The sequence below is a fragment of the Oncorhynchus tshawytscha genome, linkage group LG15 (assembly GCF_018296145.1).
Source record: "Oncorhynchus tshawytscha isolate Ot180627B linkage group LG15, Otsh_v2.0, whole genome shotgun sequence".
NCBI lineage: Eukaryota > Metazoa > Chordata > Actinopteri > Salmoniformes > Salmonidae > Oncorhynchus > Oncorhynchus tshawytscha.
Genome location: NC_056443.1, coordinates 16287500 through 16309371, shown reverse-complemented (window position 1 = coordinate 16309371; position 21872 = coordinate 16287500). Strand labels below are relative to the sequence as shown.

General features: G+C 41.0%; 1 protein-coding gene across 8 annotated transcripts in view; it reads left to right on the top strand.

The window, feature by feature from the left end:
* The window catches only part of si:ch211-200p22.4 (phosphatidylinositol-binding clathrin assembly protein), a 57908-nt gene that overhangs the window by 10130 nt on the left and 25906 nt on the right, over positions 1-21872 (top strand). For all 8 annotated transcript variants that reach the window (XM_024373289.2, XM_024373287.2, XM_024373283.2 and 5 more), the window contains exons 2-4: positions 13076-13218; positions 21289-21364; positions 21534-21636. In XM_024373289.2, the coding sequence (XP_024229057.1) occupies positions 13076-13218; positions 21289-21364; positions 21534-21636 (322 nt within the window). The remainder of the gene's footprint in view (positions 1-13075; positions 13219-21288; positions 21365-21533; positions 21637-21872) is intronic.

Genomic DNA, 21872 nt, shown 5'->3' with positions numbered 1-21872 from the left:
TTTGTTGACATGTGGTTTGATTGAACCATATTATGCGGTAAATGTGCGATGATTGGTTGAAATTGCGAGCCCTCTTTTTGTACCGTGGCAATAATATTGTAATGATTTGACTGTTTTATGCGGAAATAGTGCACTGATTAGTCAAATTTGCAAGACCTCGCATAGCCTAATTTTATGTCTCATTGCATGTGATTTATGACTACCTGATATGCTGCCAGAATAGCCCTTCTCAACCATGACAAATGACACCCTATTCCTTATATGAGCCTTGGTCAAAGTAGTGGACTATAAAGGTAATAGGAGGCCATTTTGGATGCAGCTCCAGGCTAGCCTGAGTCCACTACTAATGCAGCTTGACCATAGAAACGGGCTGCGTAGAAGTGTGTGTGTGTCTCTCCAATGAGGTCTTTTGTGTCTTTAGCACCTTATCAGAAATGATAACAGGCAGTTTACCCACTGTTCCTAGGCCGTCCTTGAAAATAAGAATTTGTTCTTAACTGACTTGCCTAGTTAAATAAAGGTAAAATAAAAAAATAAAAAAGTAGGGGGGCACCTTGAGTGTCCCTTTCTCCATTGATAATGTGTGTGTTGCTATTGCGACACTTTGTTAAAGGACGGAAGTGTAACATTGGTTAATGTGGCTGACGCTTTAAAACGCATTTCACTTTTTATGTTTTTTTTTTTACATTTGTTTTATGGGTTTGAGATGTGAACTATTGTGAATATTTAAAAAAAAAAATATATATATATATTTTTTTTTTTGCAGTGGTGACGCAATGTCTGCAGAATCACTGTCCTAACCTTAACCTGTTTGTGAGCCAGAACAAGGTTCATTGTGGAGCAAGCTAGGTTTTTAGCAAGCAGCCAAGTGCCGCGCCCTGAAGACAGAGGTCGGAAAAGGATACGGCTCTTTAGTAGTCCAAGTGTGTATAACGTGTGTATGTGTTTCTTTGTAGTGGACTCCTGACTGTCTAGGAGCTGTGTGGAACATTTCAGTGCTCCTGTCCTCTACACGTGTTCACGTTAGGGTATTTTTAGCCTGGCTCCCAGGGTCCTTTGGCCGTGTCTGTGTCTGTCGGCTTGTTGTGTTCCTTTTAGACTACATTCCTCCCCCTCCCCTGGCTCTCTCTCACTGTCCTCTACAGTCGTAGAGAGTGGAAGGAGTAAGGCTGGGCGATTTTATGTTATTTTATATATAATTTTTTTTATATCAAAGTCATTTGATAAAAAATTTTAAAAATCTAAATGCCTATATCGCAGAAGTTTTTTTTAGTTTGTGCGTTTATGTCCGCTTGTTCTCATGTTGTATTTTTGGTCTCGTCTCTTTCGATTCTCTGTGCTGTGTGCACCTTCCCATTTACACCAGAGATCTGTATATTATGTCCTTGCCGTAACGTCTTCGATATAGGGGGCGCTATTTTAATTTTTGGATGAAAAACGTTGCCGTTTTAAACAAGATATTTTGTCACGAAAAGATGCTCGACTATGCATATAATTGACAGCTTTGGAAAGAAAACACTGACGTTTACAAAACTGCAAAGATATTGTCTGTGAGTGCCACAGAACTGATGTTACAGGCGAAACCCAGATAAAAATCCAATCAGAAAGTGCCCTGAAACCGCCTCATGCCAATGACTCCTTATATGGCTATGAATGAGCTTACGTTTTCCACATTTTCCCCAAGGTTTCTACAGCATTGTGACGTCTTTTTACGCATTTATGTTGAAGAATGGCTGTAAGGGACCATATATGGCATGTGGTCACATGGTGTCTCCCGCAGAAAACCTTGCGTAAAATACTGAGGGTAGCCAATTTTCCAATCGCTTCTTATGAGAAACCAACTGCCTCGACGGATATATTATCGAATACATATGTTAAAAACACCTTGAGGATGGATCCTAAACAACGTTTGCCGTGTTTCTGTCGATATTATGGAGCAAATTTTGAAACAAGTTTGGCGTTATAGTTGTAGCATTTTAGGGTCGATTTCTCAGCCAAGCATGATGAACAAACGGGAGCTATTTCGCCTACAAAAATATTATTTTTGGAAAAAAGGAACATTTGCTATCTAACTGGGATTCTCCTGAGTGAAAGCATCTGAAGTTCTTCAAAGGTAAATGATTTAATTTGGTTACTTTTCTTATTTTTGTGAAAATGTTGCCTGCTGCCAGCAGAGCCTAGCATAGCATTATGCCATGATAAACTTACACAAATGCTTGTCTAGCGTTGGCTGTAACGCATATTTTGAAAATCTGAGATGACAGTGTTGTTAACAAAAGGCTAAGCTTGTGTTTGAATATATTTATTTCATTTCATTTGCGATTTTCATGAATAGGAAAAGTTGCGTTATGGTAATGCGTTTGAGGCTATGATTACTCCCCCCCCGGATACGGGATTGCTAGTCGCAAGAAGTTAACAATGGGAGTCGTTTACCCAAAGGCGGAAAGGCAGGCGAGGCGACAAGCTTAGATCCAAAATAAGCCCATAGAAATGCATTGGCTTTATTTTGGACAGATGTTACCGAGAGTGCTTTGCCTCTTCCTCTATGGTTTTACACACACACCAAGACCTTTTCCACAGATAGAATAATGAGACTGATATTTCACTTGATGCATAAATGTGAAGCATCCGTTTGGCGTTTCCTCTCACTACCATACTTGGTAGTGAGAGGAAGCCCAGTGGCCGGCAGTGGGAGAAGATGGAGCGAGATGGATTTTTGGCCGACATTCTGCACATTTTCTTATCAATGAAACATTTGAACTCCATAAAGTTTTCTGTTTCCAAAACTAGAATCTGTAACAGAGTGCACTGAGTTTGGTGGAATTTCCATAATTATTTATAGAGATTACTTTGTTTAGGACGAGTGCACAAGGTAGTGGGCGTTTTCCTAATGAATAACTTTATGCACAAATTGTCCACGTCCTCTTCTTGGTGGTTGCTAGCTAGCTTGTCCCAAGGAGATCTATTGGGTTAGATTAAAAAAATCTTTCCCTTCCCCCTGACTCTCACACCAACAAAGTTGAGAGGTCAACTTTCCTCTTTGACGAGCGGTTTCAACTTGCTATTTGCATTTGAAGTTTGGTCAAACTGAATTGGTCATATAGACAAACACACACACACACTGAGACATTATTTTACTGTAATAGAGAAGTTAACTTTTTTAACGATACCCATTTTATGTCTCAACTAACTCAAATTGCTTGTAGAGCAGACACTACTAAAACGAGAGTATCCAAATGAATCCGTTTGTTGCGTGCAGCATTTGGGTGCCACGTACTGCTAGAAGCATTTTAGCCAAAGACTGTTATAATAGCTGTTTGATAAATGTGCAATAAGCCTAAAACATTATTATATAATGAATTGGCAACACATTTTCATTATGAGAAATAAGGTAGGCCACTTTATTTCAACATCTGAACAAAGTGGGCAGAATAACTTGCTTTTCAAACAGTTGAAGACAGAAGTTATGGGTAGGTAACATGGGGGCCCCTCAGGGGTGCGTGCTCCGTACTCTCCTGTACTCCCTGTTCACTCATGTCTGCACGGCCAGGCACGAATCCAACACCATTAAGTTTGTAGATGAGACAACAGTGGTAGGCCTGATCACCGACAACGATGAGACAGCCTATAGGGAGGTCGTCAGAGACCTGACTGTGTGGTGCAAGGACAACAACCTCTCCCTCAACGTGATCAAGACAAAGGAGATTGTGCTCTACAGGAAAAGGAGGACCGAGCACGCTCCTATTCTATTCGATGGGACTGTAGTGGAGCAGGTTGAGAGCTTCAAGTTTCTTGGTGTCCACATCACCAACAAACTATCATGGTCCAAGCACACCAACATAGTCGTGAAGAGGGCATGGCAAAACAATTCCCTTCTCAGGATTTGGCCTGGGTCCTCAGATCCTCAAAAGGTTCTACAGCTGCACCATTGAGAGCATCCTGACGGGTTGCATCACTGCCTGGTATGACAACAGTTCGGTCTCCGAACGCAAGGCACTACAGAGGGTAGTGCGTATGGCCCAGTACATCACTGGGGCCAAGCTTCCTGCCATCCAGGACCTATCTGCTGCCCCCGTACATTGACTCTGTACCGTTACCCCTTGTATATAGCCTCGATATTGTTATTTTACTGCTGCTCTTTAATTATTTAATACATTTTGGGGGGTATGTTTCTTAACTGCATTGTTGGATAGGGGCTTGTAAGGAAGCATTTCACTAAGGTCTACACCTGTTGTATTTGGCGTGTGTGAAATAAAATTTGATTTGAGAAGGGTGTGTTCATAACAATTAAATTAATCAACCTTGTTAGCTAAAAAATAGATTCAAGTTTGCTAAACTTAAAATATAAAGCTTAGCTGGCTAATCACCAGCACGTGGGCTTGAGATATTGTTGATGAGACCTGTAACTTCTTGTGGTTCCATGGCACGATAGCGTCCCATCTCAACAACTTCCGGGAGAAATTGCAGAGTGCGAAATTCAAATGACAGAAATAGTAATATTCAACATTGAGGACAATACAAGTGTCATACATCTGTTAACTTCACTAGGGTAGGGGGCAGCATTTGGAATTTTGGATGAGAAGTGTGCCCAACTTAAATTGCCTCCTACTTAGGCCCTGAAGCTAGGATATGCATATAATTAGTAGATTTGGATAGAAAACACTCAAGTTTCTAAAACTGTTAAAATAATGTCTGTGAGTAGAACAGAACTGATGTCAGGTGAAAACCTGAGGAAAATCCAACCAGGAAAAACTATTATTTTGAAAGGCTGTTTTTCCATTGAAATCCTATCCACCATACAAAGACTTAGGACCCAGTTCACGATATTTATTGCTTCCTCTACATGTGGCCAGTCTTTAGGCATTGTTTCAGGCTTTTACTCTGAAAAATGAGGGAGATACAGCACTTTCAATGAGAGGCCAGTGGAAATTTCCAGCCTAGAGACCTGCGCGTGATCGGGAGTACGCATTTCTTGTTTCTCCTTTTCGAGTGACGAAGCTTTTGTTCCGGTTGAAATATTATTGATTATTTATGACAAACAACCTGAGGATTGATTTTAAACATCGTTTGACATGATTCTACTAACTTTTATTGTACTTTTTTGACTTTTCGTCATGATGTTGAGAGCGTGCATTGTGCCTTTGGATTTCTGAACTAAACGCACCAACAAAACTGAGGTTTTTGGACATAGAGACATTATCGAACAAAACAAATATTGATCGTTTAACATGGAGACCTGGGAGTGCCACCAGATGAAGATCATCAAAGGTAAGTGATTAATTTTAATGCTATTTCTGACTTTTTTGAGCTCTCTCCTTGGCTGGAAAATGGCTGTGTTTTTTGTGGCTAGGCACAGACCTAACATAATCCGCCACAGCGGTTGCATTAAGGAGAAGTTTATCTTTAAATGCATGTTAAACACTTGTATCTTAGATCAATGTTTATGATGAGTATTTCTGTAATTTGATGTGGCTCTCTGCACTTTCAGGGGATGTTTGTTTGCGACCATGCATTTCTGAACACAACGCGCCAATGTAAACTGAGATTTTTGGATATGAACTTTATCGAACAAAACATACATGTATTGTGTATCATGAAGTCCTATGAGTGCCATCTGATGAAGATCATCAAAGGTTAGTGATTCATTTAATCGCTATGTCTGATTTTTGTGAGCCCTCTCCTTGGCTGGAAAATGGCTGTATGGTTTTCTGAGACTAGGCGCTGACCTAACATAATCGCATGGTGTGCTTTCGCCGTAAAGCCTTTTTGAAATCAGACACTGTGGTTGGATTTACAAGAAGTTTATCTTTAAAATGGTGTATAATACTTGTATGTTTGAGAAATGTTTTGATTTTGGCGCCCTGCAATTTCATTGGCTGTTGTCGAGGTGGGACGCTAGCTTTACGGATTATCTGAGGACAGCACCCAGCACACAAAAGCATTAACATTTTCCAACCAGGCAGATGCGCCACGATTGTCAGAAATAACAATAAAATAAATCTTACCTTTTGAAGATCTTCTTCTGTTGGCACTCCAAAAGGTCCCAGCTACATCACAAATGGTAATTTTGTTCGATAAAGTCCTTCTATAGTCCCCCAAAACTTAGTTTAGCTGGTGCGCTTCATTCAATAATCCACCGGTTTCCCTCCTTCAAAATGCATACAAAATTAATCAAACAACGTTTATAATCAAACCTCCGGTACCCTAATATGTAAATAAATGATACAATTTAAGACTGAGAATCGTTATTGTCATTACCGGAGATAAACAGCAAAGTACGCACATTCACCAGAACGCATAACAAACACTACAGCCAAAACGGGAGCCACTTAGAAAAACTACAAGTTCTAGCTCATTTTTCCAAAAACAAGCCTGAAACTCTTTCTAAAGACTTGACATCTAGTGGAGACCCTAAGAAATGCAATCTGGGAGGCAATTCCCTTCATATTAAAAATGACAGCCATAGGAATCAATGGTGGGCTGAATTTCTTTTTTTTTCTGGATGGTTTGTCCTCTGGTTTTCTGGTATCCAAGTCTACCAATTATATGCATATCCTTCTGGGCCTGAGTAACAGGTAGTTTACTTTGGGCATGCTTGTCATCCAGATGTCAAAATACTGCCCCCTAACCCAAAGAGGTTAAACCTATGTGTTTAACCTTCTGAATTAATTATTTAAATTGAAGATGGAAGCAGCCACTTAATGAATTCCGAGATCAATCTGTTACCCAACTATTATTATTATTATTAATCCTGCATTATAATTCTATAAAAACCCTTAGATATTCTGTGTTTTATTTACAGTAGTGATGGACAGCTTGAGGCATTTTGTTTTTCACAAGTAACAGCCTGTGAATTCGGCAAACAACATTTCCAGGATGGGCTATTAGCAGAACAATTAGACTCTTCAACCTTTTAGAAAAGTGTAGTCTAATAGCTGGCTCCTGTAGGTGTGAGAGGGGGGGGGGAATCCCCCGAACTTGCAATGTATTAGGTACTATAAGTTTTACATTGTCAACTCAACCTCATACAACTACAAAGTGTCAGCTCAAGCATATACTGAACATAATTTGTTTTCGTTTAATAAAATAATGATAAAGATAATTTCAAAATGCTGATGTTTGTTTATTTCAACTATCAGCAGGACAATAGGGAATAAATAACACTGAATGACGGAGCATGGGGGACTGGTCTTGATAAATCAATCCGATTAATTGTATTTATTTATTTGGAAATGTTAGGATTATTTTACTCTTCACTTGCAGTCACTTAGTAGTTTAACTTCTTGCGACTATCAAACCCGGATCCGGGACCGTAATCATAGCTTCAAACTAATTAGTATAATGCAGCGGACATAAATCTTCCTATTCATGAAAATCACAAATGAAATATATTGAGACACAGCTTAGCCTTTTGTTAATCACTGTCATCTCAGATTTTCAAAATATGTTTTACAGCCAACGCTAGACAAGCATTTGTGTAAGTTTATCATGGCATAATGCTATGCTAGGCTCTGCTGGCAGCAGGCAACATTTTCACGAAAATAAGAAAAGCAATCAAATTAAATAATTTACCTTTGAAGAACTTCAGATGCTTTCACTCAGGAGACTCCCAGTTAGATAGCAAATGTTCCTTTTTTCCAAAAATATTATTTTTGTAGGCGAAATAGCTCCCGTTTGTTTGGCTGAGAAATCGACCGGAAAATGCGGTCACTACAACGCCAAACTTTCCCCAAATTAGCTCCATAATATCGACAAACATGGTAAACGTTGTTTAGAATCAATCCTCAAGGTGTTTTTCACATAACAATCCGATAATATATCCGTCGGGACAATTGGTTTCTCATAAGAAGCGATTGGAATAATGGCTACTTGTATACTTTACGCAAGATTTTCTGCGGGATCCATCATGGGACCACTTGCTAAATGTGGTCCCTTACGGCTATTCTTCAACATAAATGCGTAAAAAGACGTCACAATGCTGTAGACACCTTGGGGAATACGTAGAAAACGTAAGCTCCTTCGTAGCTCATTCACAGCCATATAAGGAGTCATTGGCATGAGGCGGTTTCAAAAAATGCGGCACTTCCTGATTGGATTTTTATCTGGGTTTCGCCTGTAACATCAGTTCTGTTGCAGTCACAGACAATATCTTTGCGGTTTTGGAAACGTCAGTGTTTTCTATCCAAAGCTGTCAATTATATGCATAGTCGAGCATCTTTTCATGACAAAGTATCTTGTTTATCCAAAAATGAAAATACTGCCCCCTAGTTACAAAAGGTTAAGCATACAGTACTCTCGACCAGTCCCTTGTACAGCGCTGTATTTTCCTTTCTGAAACCCTTAATTAAATCGCTTTAGCCTTGATTGTAAAATTAAATAGATGATGCATTGGTCCAGAGCCAGGTGGTATTGGCGGAGTTTGACGCTTTGAAGAGGGAGAGGAACGAGATGGAGTCACAATCCATGCCAGGCACACCTGTGAGCTCTGGAACTCCACCTCCTGTTTGTGGACAGGGTGTCCTTGATGGGCAAGAAGCCATCTACCCTTGATGGGCTATCAGCAGGACAATGGACTCTTGCCGAGTTTAGGGACTTTAAATGTACACTATTAAATTTTTGTGAGGCATGTCACTTCTCCCATATCTTTTGTGTAGCCCACTAAATGCGCTTTTTTTCTAACCACATCTGGATGGATCCATAGCGAATTACTATGGGAATGTCACTTAGACCTAACCCTTAGGCCTAAAGAACATCGGCTACAGTACAGTAAGAAATGCATTTTTGTTTTTCTTGGAATAGAAAAACCATAATATTCATCAAATTAAGTTGCGTTTCTAAAAATCAACCCCATATAGTCTTCTATTCCAGGCTCCCTTTGACTCTTAGAAATGACATGGCACTGTAGGCCTAACTTAGCTTCTCAAAGATGCCCTTTGGTGGGCAAACTAGCACTAACTACCATTAATGGCAACAATGGCTGACACTTAAATAACGTGCCATAGAATTGAGGCAGTCCACAAGCTGTGCTGCAGTACAACACAACTTTTAAAGGAAGAACCACTGTAGATCAGAACTCCTACTCCCCTGGACTGAAGTGGTATCTCTTGGTTTGGCATAAAGTCTTCAGAAATTGTAACCTGCTGCAGAGATTCAATAGGAGAAATGTAGCTTTATTCACATCATAGGCATAATTAGATTTGAATACATGATTCAGTTGGATTGTTAGGAAGGCATACAGAACAGCAGTGCCTCCAGTTCAGAATGGATTTGGCTTCTTTCTCAGCAGCTCCATGCTCTGGTTTCCTTTTCGCGCGCACACACACACACACAACCCTCCCCTCCTTTGACGTATCAGAACTGAAAATAGATTAGCTCCAATAAGCAATTGATCTTTTCACCAGCGCCTGTGGTAGCAGAATTATTGTTTTGGTATTATGGAATGTTCCATGTTTCATCCTTCTACAAAGACAGACATTCCATTGTCTTGTGGAGGAATCTAGATTTTCTTCCACGCAGATGTGGTTTTTAACTCGATCATGCCTGGGTCGTCATGAGAGAACGGAAACGCTGATTAATCTAAAACGGGGAAAGACAAGTCACGGAGGAGACAGAAAAGGAGATTAAAAGGGAGAGGATTATCTTTATAGACTCAAGCTATTTCTAAACCATCTGTCTTTCCCTCTATCTCTCTTGTAGAGGAATTTGTGTATGCAAGCAGGGAAGTCCTCTTTTCGGTGTGTGTTTGAGGCAGGCAGTCAGAGAGGCAGCAGGAGATTAAGATATACAAGGTGCTCATTTAAAAAAAAAAAAAAAAAAAAAATCAATCTTCCCACTAGCTAGTTTAGATAGATGACCAGATGTAGTCTACCTTCCATCTGGTACCCTCCTTTCTCCCACCTGCCCCGCTGTCTGTCTTTACTTCCTCAGCTGTCTGACCCAGTGTACCCTCTGGAAAAATGTGTAGCAGTGGGGGGTGGGAAGGAGGGTACCAGGTGGAATGCTATTGTATGCTATTAGCAATAAGCATTATCACCTGTAGCCCAACTGATGCACCGTAGTGGCTCTAAATAAATAGGCTTTAGCATGGGTTTGCCTATATGTTTTTACCCTATTGGGCTAATCATTAGCCAGATCTCAAATGTGATCTTTTAAAATTCATCAATCTGTCTAACTATTAATGTCTGAACTTGCATAATCAGTGAATATAATTGTAGGCCTACCTGTTAGGGTGACTGCTACACACCCACTGCCTGTACTTCTCACAGAAACCACTATGTCCCCCTCAACACTTTCCCTGGTTGCCACGACTCTTGCGCAATTAAAAATGTAATCGGTCTCATCACAAATTATTTTGAGATAGGGTGGCATTTAGCCTACAATTGACCCGTGATACATTTAGCCCTACTCTTCCCTATGTGCTCATGGTGAATTGCAGAGCGGTAACCTGCTTAAAACAGGGTTTAAAATGGTGCAGTTCATGCATATTTAGGAGTTGAGAAAAAACATGACAAATGTATTTATTTTTCATTTTCTTTGCAGAACTATAGTAAATGTGGACTGTTCTAGCATCTTCAAAGTGCGTCATGTTTTCATGGTCCTTTTTTTGGTGTGGTGGCAATGATTTTGAATTGGCGCAGCGCCACAGCAAAATGACTGCAGCGGAAACACTGGTCTGACCACAGTTCAGGCTAGCCACCAGGTCCTAAAATGAACACCCGCTACCTGCCAAATGCAGGTAGATTTTGGCTTTGGCAGGTAGGAATGTCTAATTCACCAGCCACATTGACGGGTGGTCACACTCTGGGTATTTCATAAAAATAGTCAAGTATGGGCACTAGTGCAAGTTGTGATTTATAGCCAAATAAATGCTTGCAGTAGCTGTTTTAAAGTATTTCTGACATTTTGTTTCATATTTGGTATTGCACAAAAATCTTAATTGTAACGTTATAGCTATCCCACCTTGCGCAGCAACACTGCCTGTCTTGGGGCCTTCGAGCATTGTGAGTGAAGTGCAGTCTAATTTACTTAAGTCTACTGAAGTGAGACTTATTCCTTTTTAAAAATATATTTACATTGTTTTCACAAGCTAGGTTGCTTTTCAATGTTTGAGTTTGCTTCCACTGCTAGCAAAAAGAGACAGTCGGCCTGTACTAGTGAGATTCTCACAGGCACAGGTGATGACTGGAGTCATTAAATTGAGCATTATACCCCATTATTTCTTAGTAATACATTTCTTGTTTTTCGAAACATTAAGGATGCTCATCAATTATAAAAATAAAAAAGTGTTTATGATAGGAAAAAAAACATTTGGGCTTTTACATTAAAAAAAAAAAAATCGACCTGACCGTGTTTGGTATACAATGTTTTTAGATTTAGGCACTGCAAGCTACCGTGGGCTACAATTGACTTTACCTCTTCTTTATACTTATGTGTATTGATTTTAAGAAAGGCATTGATGTTTATGGTTAGATAGTCGTGCAGAGATTGTGCTTTTTTCCGCAAATACGCTTTTGTTAAATCATCCCCCATTTGGCGAAGTTGGCTGTCTTTGTTAGGAAGAAATGGTCTTCACACAGTTCGCAACGAGCAAGGTGGCCCAAACTGCTGCACATACCCTGACTCTGTTGCTAGAGAAGTGACACATTTTCCCTAGTTAAAATAAATTAATGTTAGCAGGCAATATTAACTAAACATGTAGGTTTAAAAATATATTTGTGTATTGATTTTAAGAAAAGCATTGATGTTTATGGTAAGGTTAACGGAGCAACGACAGTCCTTTTTCGCGAATGTGCACCGCATCGATTATATGCAACGCAGGACGCTAGATAACTACACATGGTTGATATTACTAGTTTAACTAGTGATTATGATTGATTGTTTTTTATAAGATAAGCTTAATGGTAGCTAGGAACTTACCTTGGCTTCTTACTGCATTCGTGTAACAGGCAGGCTCCTCGTGGAGTGCAATGTAAAGCAGGTGGTTAGATCGTTTGACTATAAGGTTGCAAGATTGAATCCCCTAGCTGACAAGGTAAAAATCTGTCGTTCTGCCCCTGAACAAGGCATTTAACCCACTGTTCCTTGGCTGTCATTGAAAATAAGAATGTGTTAACTGACTTGCCTAGTTAAATAAAAGCGTAAAAAATAATAATCGGCCAAATCGGTATCCAAAAATACCGCTTTCTGATTATGAACACTTTTAATCGACCATTCCGATTAATCGGTCGACCTCTAGTGGAAAGGGATAGGTGGAGAGCGGACGAAGGGAGTTTTACCATTGAAATAGAATGGATGTAGCCTTATTATAAAATCCACATTAATGACATGCAGAGAATGAGTTGGTGGCAGTAAAAGTTGTTAAGAATGTAGGCGTGCACAAGGACATTTTGGAGCATAAAAAATACAAGGTAATAAAGCTAGACTCCATAATTTTGCTATGTGTACTGGTGTTCCTAAATAAAATAAAGTCAAATATTTTGGCCCATATGTGACTAAAATGCATGCACTGTAGGGCCCTGCTTTAGAATTGGAATGCCTCATTCTATGAATTCCACTCGTTCTCATTTTGTAAGGTTTCGTTCCATGTATATTCCAGTATTTATGTAGAGTGATGTTTAATTGATCAGGCTAGCTCTACATCAAACATTTTCTCATAATGGGCTTATGTTTAGCCACTGTCCTCTGTACTGTATGTTGTCTATTTACACAGGCCTATTTGTTCTAGTATCGGCTATATGTTTGTCTCTGGACTGTACTGTGGGCGTGTGTCCGACCACACGCTTGTGTGTGTTCCTTGTCCTGAAATCCCCTATTACCTCCTTTACCTTTCATACAGTTTCACGGTCACACCACTGTGTGTGAGAGCGTTTTTGTCTTTGATCTCTAATCTGCATACTGTCTCTGATCTCACCAGCTCTCTGTCTGTACAGTATCTTATGCTGTTTGTGTTCCGCTCTGTCTTTGTGTGTAACTCTCTCTCCCTCCTCCAGACCAGACCTGAATGAGATGAAAAGGACGTGTGTCTGACTGTGTCCCTATACTGTGTCTAACCTCCTTTGTCTCGTGTGTGTTTCAGACCTGATCCACTGCACCAATGAGATGAACGTCTCTGTCCCCCAGCTGGCAGACACACTGTTTGAGAGAACAGCCAATAGTAGCTGGGTGGTGGTTTTCAAAGCCCTCATCACTACACACCACCTCATGATGTACGGCAATGAGGTGAGTGGAACACACACACACACACACACACACACACACACACACACACACACACACACACACACACACAGGCATATAGCCTAGCGGTTAGAGCATTTGGCTAGAATAAAGCATATATGCCTAGGCTATTGTAAATAATAATAATTATAAATAAATAAATTGCAAATTTAAAATTGTAGCAGTGCCAAATTTGTCTATCAACTGTAAAAAATTAGCACAACAGAGCCACAGTCATCAATAGAAAAAGCAAGCATTTTAACACAGAGGCTGCATATTATCAGGAAGGCCCTTGTTAAATAGCGTAGGACAAGCGTCTTATCTGATATGTAGCCTGCTTCAAAACCAAATGGTACATATTCACAAAAGTAGATGGTGTTTGTTCAATTATATTTTCTGTTTAAACAAAATTAAAGGAGTGAATTTGGAATGTAATTTTTGTGAGTGCTGAGCGTGTTTATTTAAAAAAAGTGGAGCGGTGTGCGAAGACCGCTCGGTGAGCGATGAGTGGGGTTTCCCACCAGGTGGTATGTTTGAATTTAGTAAATGCTGTTTTTAAATTAAATGTTTTACTCCAAGTAATCCAACAATGTCTATGCCGCCATCTTTTCTATTTCAAATCTTCTCTCATTGATTGAGACAGGTTGCCACCCCAAAGTGCCGCATGTCATGAGAGCGACTCAGAAATCAAGCTTTGCGTTGAGTGACACTCGACCTGGCTCGACGTGCAGGACTGTCCTCTGGCCTGGCGAGTTTTTTGGAAACCCTCTGGGCCAGTTGATCATCCCCGTCAATGACCCCCACCAAACAGCTGGTTGTTGCGTGGAGCGGTTTATCGAAGACTGACAGTGGTAGGGGTATGGAAAGCAGTAGGACGTTATATCTACCAGTAAATGCTAAGACAAGAATGGGTATGCAAACCAGGTATTTAAAAAGTTAGTCTTGGTTGAATATTTGTGATACACAATTCGGTCATGAAATAACCTAGCTTAAAAATCTGACATTTCCTCTAGGCTTCTTGTTCCTTGAAAAGTCATTGATGTTATGGTAACCGATTTAGAAGTTCTACTGCTCTAATATAATATTCTGTGATTTTCATTTCTGATCAGTTTGAGAGAAGCAGCCGCTTTTGTTTGTTTCCCGGCCGTTTCAATTTAAGGGTGTTGCGCTAGTCTGTTGCTAGCCATGTGCGGTTATTATGAGCAAGACCAAATCGAATGCTGACTTCAACTTGGTTTTCCATGCAAAGTGTTCCATGACAAAGGGAACCTGGTTTTTGGTCACTTTCTGATTTTAAAACGTGATACAATAACCCTTCAATATCTCCGGAACATCTCCATTGGCGAGACTAGCTACCACATGGACAGACTTCATTAGTGTGTTTGTGTCAGGAGCATGCTGTCAATGCATAATGCCATTGTGTAGGCCTATTGAGAAAATGTATTCTTAGTTGTAATGCATACTTTTTTTTGCAACAATTAAATATATATATATTTAGGTACTTAAATATATACCATGTAGGTCCATGAAGAAGTACTTAAGTCCTTGAATTTGATTTGCCAATGTCTGTATGAACCCTGTACTGGCTACTTGCTCAGCCTGCTAATGATAGATAAAATCACCTACAATTGAAATTATGCACGCATCATTCGCTTTCCAGTCATATCTGGACCCGAAACTGTATTTAAAATAATGTATTAATTCGGCCCAGTAGCTCTGTTGGCACTGTCCCAGTGTGCCACTGGCAAATTTACCTGAATGTCAACCTGCCTTGATCAATGAGAAGATTTAAATGAGAAAATTTGAAATAGACAAGATGGCTGCATACCCATTGTTGGATTACTTCATGGAGCAAAAAATAAGTAAATCATTTTTAAAATTCAAACGAACCACGTGCAACTAGCCATGGAAGTTTTAAAAGACATGCGTTGTCTTCCAAGTCGGGAATTGAGGAAGTATTGCCAAGTAAAGGTTGGTCGAAATGTCTCTGTGCTATGCTTTACACTACCTCAGTAATAACGCCCATCTGCTGGAACAGTAGTAATGGTCTGGCTGGGTGATATTTTGAACCGCTATTGGCAGCATTGTGCTGTCTAGTTTTAGTCCAACTAGCCAATATCAATATGCCTCATTCTTCACCTGCTCTTTTCTCTCTGACCTGACCAGTTTTTATTTCTTCTTCTTGCTCCTTTTTTCTCTCTCGCTCCTTTTTTCTCTCCCTTTCCCTCCAGCTCTTCTCCCCATCTGAGATTTTCTCTATAAAGCTCAGCCAAGAAACAGTCCCATGCATTCTTTGGGGAGTGTGTTGTAATGCCGAATTAATGAGCAGTCAATATCTTATTGGATCAAGGGGTGTTTTCCTGTTGTACACGGAAATGTATGTGCACACACTGCTACCATGGCTAGTGGGGTGTGTGTGTACAGTCCTCTGAGAGTGTTTGTCCCAGTCGTCTCCTCTGTGTGTGTGGTGAGTGTAGACAGACCCTTTTGTACCAATACAAACATATGACAATAAGCATGACAGAGTCAGACCGAGAACCATGGCTGGCTGGGCAGGAGGGAGGACACTGTTAAAGTGTTGATGCTAAGCACATGCTCCTTCCTACCTCGAGGGAGGGGGGAGGGGCGTAGTGAATGTGTGTGTTGCTGAGGGAAAGACATATAGTGTGCGTATGTTATATACTAACACTATGAGTCATTTCCCTGCTGTCCCAGATACTGAATGGACCATTCTGCCTCAGTGACGGCACTGGAAGAGTGTCAGTACTACTAATAACCCTCAGTGAATGGAGGAGAAATGGAGAAAAGGATGGGAGCGAAAGGAAGTGAAGGAGGGAGGGGGAAAGAGGCGAGGGAATGAATTGAGGAGAGAGAAAGGTACATAGCGCGAGGGGATTGATTGAAGGGGAGAGATCGAAAAGAGAGTCTGAGGAAAGCAGATGGTGAGAGACAGAAGGAGGAAGAGTGTCTGAGAAATAAAGAAAGTGCTGTAGAAAAGTGCTGACAATGAGTGTTGTCAGAGGGGAGACTGAGGAGAACTCTGAGAATCTGTTATTGTGTATGTGGAGGGTCAGACTGACTCTAATGGAGGTCACCAAGCACAATCATCTAGTGACCTTGAGCATATTGCGTACTGAATGATAGGGTGGATACACAGTGGTGTGTACAGGAATGATGAGTCAAGAGGATACCCTTGTCCTTCACAGATTAGCAAGCACACATCTCTTAACCTCTCTAGGGTATGCGTCCCACCTAGCCAACTTCCAGATTGCAGAGCGCCAAATTCAAATACAGAAATACTCATTATAAAAAATCAGAAAATAAAACGTTTTACCTAGGTTTAAAGATGAACTTCTTGTGAATCCAACCATGGTGTCAGATTTACAAAAATGCTTTACGGCGAAAGCATTCCTTACGATTATTTGAGAATATAGCCCAGCAGACAAATCATTACAAACAGTAACCAGCCAAGTAGAAGAGTTGCACAAGTCAGAAATTAGAGATCAAATTAATCCATTACCTTTGATGATCTTCATACTGTTGCACTCAGAAGACATTAATTGACTCAATAAATGTACCTTTTTGTTCGATAGTCTCTCTATATCCAAAAACCTCAGTTTTGTTTGTTTTCTTCAGTAATCCACAGGCTCAAACGCAGACAAAAAAATCCAAATTGTATCCGTAAAGTTCATAGAAACATGTCAAACGATGTTTATTCAATCCTCAGGTTGTTTTGTAGCCGAAATGATCTATAATATTTCAACCGGACAATAATGTCATCAATATAAAAGGTAAACAAGAAAGGCACTCTTGGGATGAAAAAGCTCTGTGACAGGACAAGGGTCCACTCATTCAGACTGGTCCTACTCCCTCATTTATCAGAATACAAGCCTGAAACAATTTCTAAAGACTGTTGACATCTAGTGGAAGACATAGGAACTGCAATTTGAGTCCTAAGTCAATGGATACTGTAATGGCATTGAATAGAAAAAAAAATAGAAAAAAAACGACTTCCTGAATGGATTTTTCTCATGTTTTCGCCTGCCAAATCAGTTCTGTTAAACTCAGACACTATTTTAGAGTGTTTCCTATCCAAATTTAATATGTAATATGCACATCATATATTCTGGGCCTGAGTAGCAGGCCGTTTAATTTGGGCATACTTTTCATCCAAAATTCCGAATGCTGCCCCCTACCCTAGAGAAGTTAAGGCGTCAGCATGCTTCAGTTCAGCTAAGATACTTTTGTATATTTTGTGTATGTGGGCACCCCTTCATATTAGTGAATTCGGCTATTTCGGCCAAACACTTTGCTGACAGGTGTATAAAATCAAACTCACAGCTATGTAATCTCCATAGACAAACATTGGCAGTAAAACTGCCTTACTGGAGAGCTCAGTGACTTTCAATGTGGTATCGTCATAGGATGCCACCTTTCCAACAAGTCTGTTCTGCACATTTCTATCCTGCTAGAGCTCCCTCGGTCAACTGTAAGGGCTGTTATTGTGAAGTGAAAACGTCTAGGAGCAACAGCGGCTCAGCCGCAAAGTGTTAGGCTACACAAGCTCACAGAACGGGAATGCCGAGTGCTGTAGTGCGTAAACATTGTCTGTCTTCGGTTGCAATGCTCATTACTGCATTCCAAACGGCCTCTGGAAGCAACGTCAGCACATTAACTGTTTTTCGGGAGCTTCATGAAATGGGTTACCGTGGCCTAGCAGCCGCACACAAGCCTAAGATCACAATGCCAAGCGTTGTCTGCAGTGGTGTAAAGCTCGCTGCCATTAGACCCTGGAGCAGTGGAGTGATGAATCACACTTCACTATCTGGCAATCCGACGGACGAATCTGGGTTTGGCGGATGCCAGGAGAACGGTATCTGTCCCAATGCATAGTGCCAACTGTAAAGTTTGGTGGAGGAGGAATAATAATCTGTGGCTGTTTTTCATGGTTCGTGCTAGGCGCCTTAGTTCCAATGAAGTGAAATCTTAACGCTACAGCATACAATGACATTGTAAGACGATTCTGTGCTTCCAACTTTGTGGCTAGATCTGTGTGGAAGAACTTCAATGGCCTGCACAGAGCCCTGACCTCAACCCAATCGAACACCTTCAGGATGAATTGGAACGCCGACTGCGAGCCAGACCTAATGGCCCAACATCAGTTCCAGAACTCACTAATGCTCTTGTGGCTGTCCCCGCAGCAATGTTCCAACATCTAGTGGAAAGCCTTCCCAGAAGAGTGGAGGCTGTCGTAGCAGCAAAAGGGGGATCAACTCCGTATTAATGCCCATGATTTTGGAACGAGACGTTTGACAAGCAGGTCTGCAAATGTACATCACTGTATTCCAGCACGAGATTGCTGCATACAGTTATTTTGGATAGTTATATGAGGGGAGTTACACATGTTTGTACACACATGCAGCACTTTCACTAGTGTGGGTTCTTTGTTTGTTAGTTAATGTTAGCTAGCTCTAGTCGGCTGTACCTGCTCCAAATCTCCAGTATTTCTCCTTCTCTAGCTTGTTCTCCAACTTCTTTTTAAATGGTGAGCCAGCATTCTTTCAGCACTTTTCTTTCCATGACTGATCAAAATGTATCTAATGGCTCTCTTGTCCCTCTGCAGCAGATGTGGTGAGCAATATGTTTGGAACCTTGAATTGCAATACATATTGACTAGTGAGAATCTAAATGCATATCCTGTTTGCTCCCCCTCACCATTTCTACAGGTGTCTCTCTCTACTACTGAGTAATTCTTCAAGAGTAAATGGGCCGTTGCTTGGTAATCTATAGAGGGGGTGGAAAAAGGTTGTGTATGTAGTGGGGTAAATCAGCGTCACAAGCGGTGAGTCATATTGTTTGGCTGCATCATTGACCCCCTCGTACTGCTCCATCTACCAACGTGTGTGTGCCTGTTTGTCGTTGTATAGATCAACCTGCTTTGTGACAACAGGAGCCCACACACCATTACCCCCCTGTCACTACTCCTACTACACATAACACCCCCTGTCTCACTGTCCGGAAAACTATTTATAAACGCTGTCCATCTCTTTCCCTACCTGCACCCTCCGTCTCGCTCTCTACCCCCTCTCCGTTTCCCTCTTTTCGTTTTCTCTTTCTCCATCTCTTTTACTCTACTCTCTCTCTGTCTCTCTTTCACCTCCACCCATCTGTCAGTCAGATATCCTACTACTCTCTCCTACTTCGTCTCACTATCCTCTGACTTAATCAGCGGGCTTCTACGTCATGTGTGTTGTCACTGTGGTGGGAATGAGTGTGCGTGTGATTTGTGTTAAAAGGATTATCACTCAATTTCTGTTGGTTTTTCAGTTAACGTATAACTGCTTTTTGGTTTCCCTGGTAATTGCAAACGTTCTCATTGCCAAAGACACTTCTCTTTCAACACACATTCCTTTCATTCTTTCTCTTTATTTGTTTAACTTTATTGAGTCTAGTTACTTTAACAATGCCTTTTGAGTCCCACTGACTTATGTGTATGGCTGTGAAAAGGACACGGGGGTAGGGAAGAAGCAAAGAAGTCTCTAAAGTTGAGGGATTTACCCATCGAGACAGTGGGAGATAGACAGAATGAGAGAGTGGTTGGGGGAAAGCGTTAGCTCTTTCTCAGTTTAGATTCAGTAGATTTATTAATAATGGATAAGGTTTTTCACTGACAGTCGACTGTTATGCTAACATGAATTATTTGAAGGGCTAGCAGACTGCTGCTCCAACTTGTTTCTCCATCGATCTTTATCTGCAGTCTATGGTGTCATAATGCAGTGCTATGGCAGTACATGTAGGGTCTCATGTCTCAACGTTACCTTGATTTCTCATCAATTACTTTCCGAAATAGCATTTGTTCAATAACTATTCATTCATTGTGAGAATAATGACACATCATCAGAATGGCTGCAAGTGTTCAGATAAGCATGACATTCCCTTTTTATATCTGTAGACATATCGGCTGATACGATATAGCGCTAAAAGGCCAATATCGGCCAGTTAATATCGATGGGCCGACAATATTGGTCGGGCTCCACTCTCGCTCGCTCTCTCTCTCTGCCTGTCGGCCTGTGTGAACTGCCCTGTTTGACACATGTCACATTCCTCACTGCAATAAAGAAACCAAATGTCCCCAGAAAGAGAGTCTGGTGTATTTCCCAAATAAATTTCCCTATATAGTGTACTGTACCCTATGAGCCCTGGACAAAAGTATTGCACTAAATAGGGAAATAGGGTGCTATTTGGGATGCAGAAAAGGGGGTTAAGAATTTTAACTGCGTTGGCCAATACTTTAAAACTTTTCTTTGCCACGGGACAAATGCTTAGCCAGACAAATGCACTCACAATCTGCAGAGCACATTTTATCGGCTCTTAATCCAGTTCTTTAAAAAAAAAAATGACAACCACTCTTCCTCCCTACTCTGAGAAATGCTGAAGAGAAAATATGATGGATGTTAGTTTTCCTTCCTTCATTTCATGTTTTCTTAGGCGAGTTCACTCTTTCTAAAAGTAAAGTTTTTCTCGCTCGCTTTCTTCTCTTGACTCCTAAGCACGAGAACACAAAAGCCTGCTAGTTTGTGTGTGTGCTCTGTCGCTGGAAGCGTGTCAGCTGGCGTAGCGTGAATCCCCCGCATTCCGAGATGCTCGGTTAGAACTGGGAACACCAAACTAGATGGGGGAACGTCAGCCTGGGATGTACACGTTCAGGCCTGCTCATGTCTCAGCAGAACGCTCCTCTTTCTGGGAATTCCCAGCCCTGTTTTCCCATTACTGAGGATGAGGCCAGACAATGTTTTTCATGTGTGTGTCCCTCATCCCTGCCAATTGAATCTAGACTATGTTGATATTACACAAGATGGGATTTATCCCAAATGGCAACCTGTGCCCTATATAGTGCACTACTTTAAACAAGAGCCCTGGGCCCTGGTCAAAATTAGTGCACTGCATGGGGAATAGGGTGGCATTTGGGACACAATGTATGGGATTTTTCCCACCCTGTTTAGTCAATAGCTGTTTATCTGACCTGAGACTTATGGCGCTTTCTTTTTTCTTCCGTTCTTTCTCTCTTCTCAGCGTCTCATCCAGTACCTGGCCTCTAGAAACACCCTCTTCAACTTGAACAACTTCTTGGACAAAGGTGCTTTGCAAGGTATGGTGAATCTTATACAAACACTCATATAATACTAGTGCATGATTAGACACACACTGCTTTGGTCTCAGGTTCTCTTTTTGGTCAAATGAGGATGGTTCAAAGTCTCGGTGGTCTAGCTCTTCTCTCTATCCTCTTACCCTCTCTCCCTCCTTTCTCTCCCTCCCAGGTTATGACATGTCTACGTTCATCCGTCGGTACAGCCGCTATCTGAATGAAAAGGCCATGTCTTACAGGCTGGTGGCTGTGGACTTTACCAAGATGAAGAGAGGGTAGGAAAGCACACATGTTTACTCACTCACTCACTCACGCACACACCTGAATGAATAGATCACCATGTCTTACAGGCTGGTGGCTGTAGACTTTACCACGTTGAAGAGCGAATAGGCTGCATAACATTTCATACATCTAGTCTATTTCAACCACTGTAGTTCCTGGAACCATGCTGGATAGGAAAATATCCAAGCAGCCGAGTACGGTTCAGGTTGGTTCTATAGTGTGAATCGGG